The sequence below is a fragment of the Sinocyclocheilus grahami genome, unplaced genomic scaffold (genome assembly GCF_001515645.1).
Source record: "Sinocyclocheilus grahami isolate Dianchi unplaced genomic scaffold, SAMN03320097.WGS_v1.1 scaffold708.1, whole genome shotgun sequence".
In the NCBI taxonomy this organism is placed as follows: Eukaryota; Metazoa; Chordata; class Actinopteri; order Cypriniformes; family Cyprinidae; genus Sinocyclocheilus; species Sinocyclocheilus grahami.
In genome coordinates this window covers 197,425-202,945 of record NW_015505887.1, presented here as the reverse complement: position 1 = coordinate 202,945, position 5,521 = coordinate 197,425, and the positions used below count along the sequence as shown (strand labels likewise).

The 5,521-nt window shown below is 38.1% G+C and overlaps 1 protein-coding gene across 1 annotated transcript in view; it reads left to right on the top strand.

The window, feature by feature from the left end:
• Positions 1-437, top strand: part of LOC107560030 (tricarboxylate transport protein, mitochondrial-like) — a 28,559-nt gene extending 28,122 nt beyond the window's left edge. The window contains exon 9 of the mRNA XM_016244088.1: positions 300-437. Within this exon, the coding sequence (XP_016099574.1) occupies positions 300-437 (138 nt within the window). The remainder of the gene's footprint in view (positions 1-299) is intronic.
• Positions 438-5,521: the final 5,084 nt, after the last annotated feature.

Genomic DNA, 5,521 nt, shown 5'->3' with positions numbered 1-5,521 from the left:
ACACACACACACACACACACTCACACACACACACACACACACACACACACTGATGAGAGATTCCTTGTCTCTTTATGTTCTGCTACAATAGCTCTTTGTTAAACACATGGAAAGGAATCTCTTTCTCTCTTTTCGCTCTCAGTCTGTCTTTTATCAAATCTAGTCTTGTTCATTCTCAAAATCACAAACAAAGTAAAATATGACCGACTGATAACAAGAATCATGTCTGTGATTTTCCAGCAGGATTCAGTGATCTTGCAGAACGTCTGTCCATCTGTGATTCTCTCGTTCTTTCACAGGACAGACGTATATCTGTCTTTTGTTGTGCCGTCCTGCTGTCGGTCATCAGAAACTCCCACCGGCAGATGTTTTACGGTGTCGTCCTGAAACTGACTGGACGAGCGGAGCTGATGACCGAACGCATACATGAGCTCTGAAGCGCGAGCGAATCACATTCATCCTCTACAGAGGGACAGACAGTGAGTGACCCGTCTCACCTCTGGGTTTCTATTACCAGTCACTAAAACTAAAACCATAAAAACACAGTGTCGTTACTTGAAATAAAAGAACAGTTAACTGAAATAAAATATATATTTTTAAAAACCTAAGCGTATTTTATTTCATCTAGTTGCCATGGCAACATTTATCATTTTTATTTATTTAAACATTAAGTACTAAAATAACTGTTAATGTATTAGAAATTAATATACAAACATAATTAAAAAATATAGTAAATAATAAATATAACACAAATGCTTGAAAAATTAGTAAAAAAATTTGTAAAACTTGAAAATGAAAATAAAATTAAATCTAATTCAAAATGTTAACTAAAACTATAATAGTGTCACAAAACTGCACAGGGACACGAAGGCTGAAGATCCAAGTGCAGTAGTTTATTAAAGTCTAATCAAGTCCCCTTTATTTATATAGCGCTTTAAGCAGCTTTACAGTGTCAAACAGGAAAATAGTTTGTCAATAATGCAAGAAGTGAGTGTAAATTTTTCAGTTAAGGTCAGTTCATTGATGATTCAGTGTTGTCATCATCCAGTTCAGCTCTCTTCCAATAGTGTCTGTGCAATCAAGCCGACAATATTGCCAGAAATTAAGCTTCCCCAACTAAGCAAGCCAAAGGGGACAGTGGCAAGGAACCGAAACTCCATCGGTGACAGAAATGGAGAAAAAAACCTGGGGAGGAACCGTTCTTCTTATGGAAATTGTTCCAGTTGACCTAATTAATGCAGCCTAACAATCCTTTAACGAAAAGTGATATGTGTATGCCAGGTTAAAGAGATGAAAGTGACGTGACATGTGGCCAAGTATGGTGACCCATACTCGGAATTAGTGCTCTGCATTTACCCATCCAAAGTGTTTTGAAAATTCAAAAATCAGCTCTCTTCCAATAGTGTCTGTGCAATCAAGCCGACAATATTGCTTCCCCAGATGGGTGTATAATCTAGATTTAAACTGACAAAGTGCATTCCATTAGTTTTGCAAATAGGTATGTATTGTCGTGCTGCAAAGAAATATAGAGCTGAGTATCATCAGCATAACAGTGAAAGCTAGCACCATGTTTCTTGATGATATCTCCCAAGGGTAACATGTAAAGTGTGAAAAGCAGCGGTCCTAGTACTGAGCCTTGTGGTACTCCATACTGCATTTGTGATCGATATATCTCGTCATTTACTCCTACGAATTGATGATGGTCAGATAAGTAAGATTTGAACCATGACAATGCAATTCCAATAATGCCAACAGAATTTTGTAGTCTACTCCAAAGAATGTTGTGGTCGATAGTGATGAACGCAGTGCTAAGATCCAGGATCTATGACTTCTAGAAGCACCTCTTTTAGTAGCAATACTAAATTTACACAATACTTTTAGTTTATACAATTCTTCCTGTCCTATAGTAGAGAATGAGTGGAATTGTTCCTCAGGGGATCTATAGTGCACTATCTGATGCGATACTATGGCTGACGGCTGCATGGTTATAATTTTATCTCTAATAGTATTGATCTTGGAAGTAAAGAAGTTCTTAAAGTATTTACTGCTGTTCTGTTGAGAAACGTCTGCATCTGTTGATGCTTTATTTTTCGTTAATTTAGCCACTGTATTGAATAAATGCCTGGGGTCGTGTTTGTTCTCTTCTAAGAGAGACGAAAAGTAAGTAGATCTAGCAGTTTTTAGAGCTTTTCTATAAGTAGAAGTACTTTCCCTCCATGCAATACGAAATACCTGTAGTTTTGTTTTCTTCCAGCTGTGCTCCAGGCTGCTCTCTTTAAGGCGTGCGTGTGCTTGTTATACCATGGTTTCGAACTGTTTTCCTTAATCTTCTTTAAGCGTAAAGGAGCAACCGTATCTAAAGTGCTAGAAAAGAGAGAGTTAATAGTTTCTGTTACACCATCAAGTTTTTCTGAGCTATTAGATTTGCTGTGGAATTTAGAAGTCAGGAAGATTATTTACAAAGCACTCTTTTGTGGTAGAAGTGATGGTTCTACAATATTTGTAACAAGGAGTTGAATGTGCAGCCATATGGAGTATACATGAGACTAGATAATGATCTGAGATATCATCACTCTGCTGCAGAATTTCAACACCATTAACATCAATTCCGTGTGACAGTATTTAATTAAGAAAATCACTTTGGCTCAGTTTTGATCAAATCTTATACTTGGAAGTCATTATGCTTTATATATATATATTTATTGTTTGTTATCTTACTATTTGTTATTTTAATATTATTTGTTGCTCATATTTGTGAACTCTGTTTGCACTCTTTTTTTCTTTTTTTACACTGTTTTCATTGTGTGCACTCACAGCAAATGCTTTGGCAGTACAAATACACTGTTGCATCTGTTTGAATCTGTTTTCTATTAAGTGTTCTATTAGATTTTTTTCATTTCTTCATGGTGTTTGTTGTGAATATCTGTCAGACAGACTGACTCCGTCACATGAATTAGCGGCTGTATCAGTGTTAGATGACACATGTTCTCTCTCTTTGGGGGGGATTTCATAATCATAATTATCATGTCCATCATCCAAACCGAGCTGAGGAAACACAAACAGATGTTGTGTAATAACAGCTCAGAGTGCTGATCTCAGGTCAGATGCTGGAGTCTTTCACCACATATTTGGGATGTCTGACACTCCGGTTCACTGCAGTAATGAGTTCAATTAGGTGTGTTATGAGAGACGACCAAAATATGCCGTTTTGTTGGGTTCCAGAACCAGAGACAGAAATGAACCAGGGTTTGGGGCAAAATGCTGCCTAAAAGTAACAAATACATCCAGATATTTAGGATGTGGGTGCAATATATATATATACATATATGTCTTTAATGTCTTATTTTTTAATGTATTTAAAATATGAAAATATGAGTTGAAACACCATATTGATCAATTATTTTATTCAAGTATTTGACACACACACACACACACTCACTCATTCACACACACACACACACACACTCACTCCATATGACCCCTTTAAATACAACTTTGGAAGATTTGGGATGTAATGCACAAATCAAATGAATTATCTCTTTAATATCTTTAATTGAAATCTGATCTGATATTTTGAGGAATGTTGGTAACCAAACAGTCTAATTGTCCATAATATGGACAAAAAATGGAAGTCAATGGAAACTGAAACTGTTTGGTTACCAACATTCCTTAAAATGTTTTCCTTCGTGTTACACAGAAGAAAGTTATACAGGTTATACCATAGACTGTATAAAAACACAGACGTAGTGTCGGTGACGTCACCCGTAGGTTCCTGAAGAGCGTTTTTGAAGCCTAAAGTGGGCGGAGCTGGCCGTCGCCATCTTGGCAGCGCGTCACTCCCGGATAATCGAAAATGGGCAAAGAGGCGGGAGCAGGTTGCTGAAGCCACGCCCACCTAGCTCGACGGCAGTGTCATCAGCGCCAATCCACCTGTCACTCAAGTGGTCACGCCCTTAATTATGCAGAACTTTAAGGCTTAATATAATTTAAACGGATGAGTTATAAAAAAATTCACCCTCCTCACAGTTGTCATGAAGGACAAAATTAGCTATATAGATCAAAATAATTTTTTGAACCAGGCTGTAAACATGTTTTTTTCTGCTGTAAAGTTGGGCATTTTAACATGGGGAGTCTATGGGATTGACTCCCTTTTGCAGCCCGCCTCTAGCGGCCAGTCGATGAATTACAGTTTAAGTCACTTCCGTGTTGGTTTCACGAGAGAGAGCGGAAGGTTGCCGCTTGGGTTATACGGTACGAGGGCAAGTAAATAATGGCAAGTTTTCATTTTTGGGTGAACTGTCTCTTTAAGTCATTTTTACTGAAGATGTTTTTCTAGCTGTATGCAAACAAAATCACAAATCGAAATCTCGCTTGTATTACGATTTGAACAGGATTTTTCAGTGAATAATATCTTGGGTCTGTTTCTCACACAATGCATCAAATGACTTCAGAAGGTTGGGAATATAGTGCACAAGTCATATGAACAAGTGTTATGATGCTTTTATGTTCTTTTTGAAGCTTAAACTCGAATGTTCGCCATTTTCGTTTTTGCTGTATATGAAAAAAAGCATCTCCTTTTGCATTCTACAGAACTAAAAAAACAAAAACATATAAGGGTGAAGGTTTGCTATTGGATAATTCAACTAAAAATTTAAATTCTGCCACCATTTGTTCAAAACGTGGTCCTAAATTTGGTCTTTCGGCTCACACGTCTGGACGAGATTGTTGGAGCATTGACAGAAATCAGCGGCTCAGAAACAGCTGGTGTTTCTGAGTAAATGACGAGTGAAGTATGTGTGTTGGGTTATTATCACAGCCGTCATTATCTGTCTGTCTGTCTCTCACCTGCCTCAATTACAGCAACAGAGCTCAGAAACGGCTTCAAATGCACCGTATGTATGTATATATCCCATCAGCCCATCGCAGGAGCTAGAAGACGTCCCAGCATTCTGCTCTGTATGAGACAAAGGGTTTGTGTTTTGACTTGAGGGAGGTCTTGAGCATCTTCCAGGTTTGTTGGAGCTCAGAGTTGCTCAATCGTCTTTGTTTATGCTGTAAAACTCAGTCACTGAGACTATAAAACCTCTGAAAGCAGAGCATGACTGTAACACTTCAGTCACACTTACGTCTGGATGTCAGCGCGTTAGATAAGAGCATATCAAAACGAGTGTGATTTGATTGAAAAGAAAGCTGCACAAAGAGTTTACAAGCAAAACATTTGGAAAAAAGGAGTTTGATATTTAAAAGCGCACACATCTCTCAAATAAAGTCAACAGTTCTTCAGAGTTCTGCATGCCAAGCCGTCCAATCCGGACGCTGTTGGCAGGTTTGCTGTTGTCTTTGTGATCGCTCGTCGCCGTCGTCGGTTTCATTATGTTTTTATTATGACTAATGTTGGACTGGAGGGATTTGGTTTGTTCACGTCTCTAATAACAGCTTAATCTGATTCATTCAGACACATACACTCCCTCAGCCATGATTACTGCCATGTGTGTGTGTGTGTGTGTGTGTGTGTGTGTGT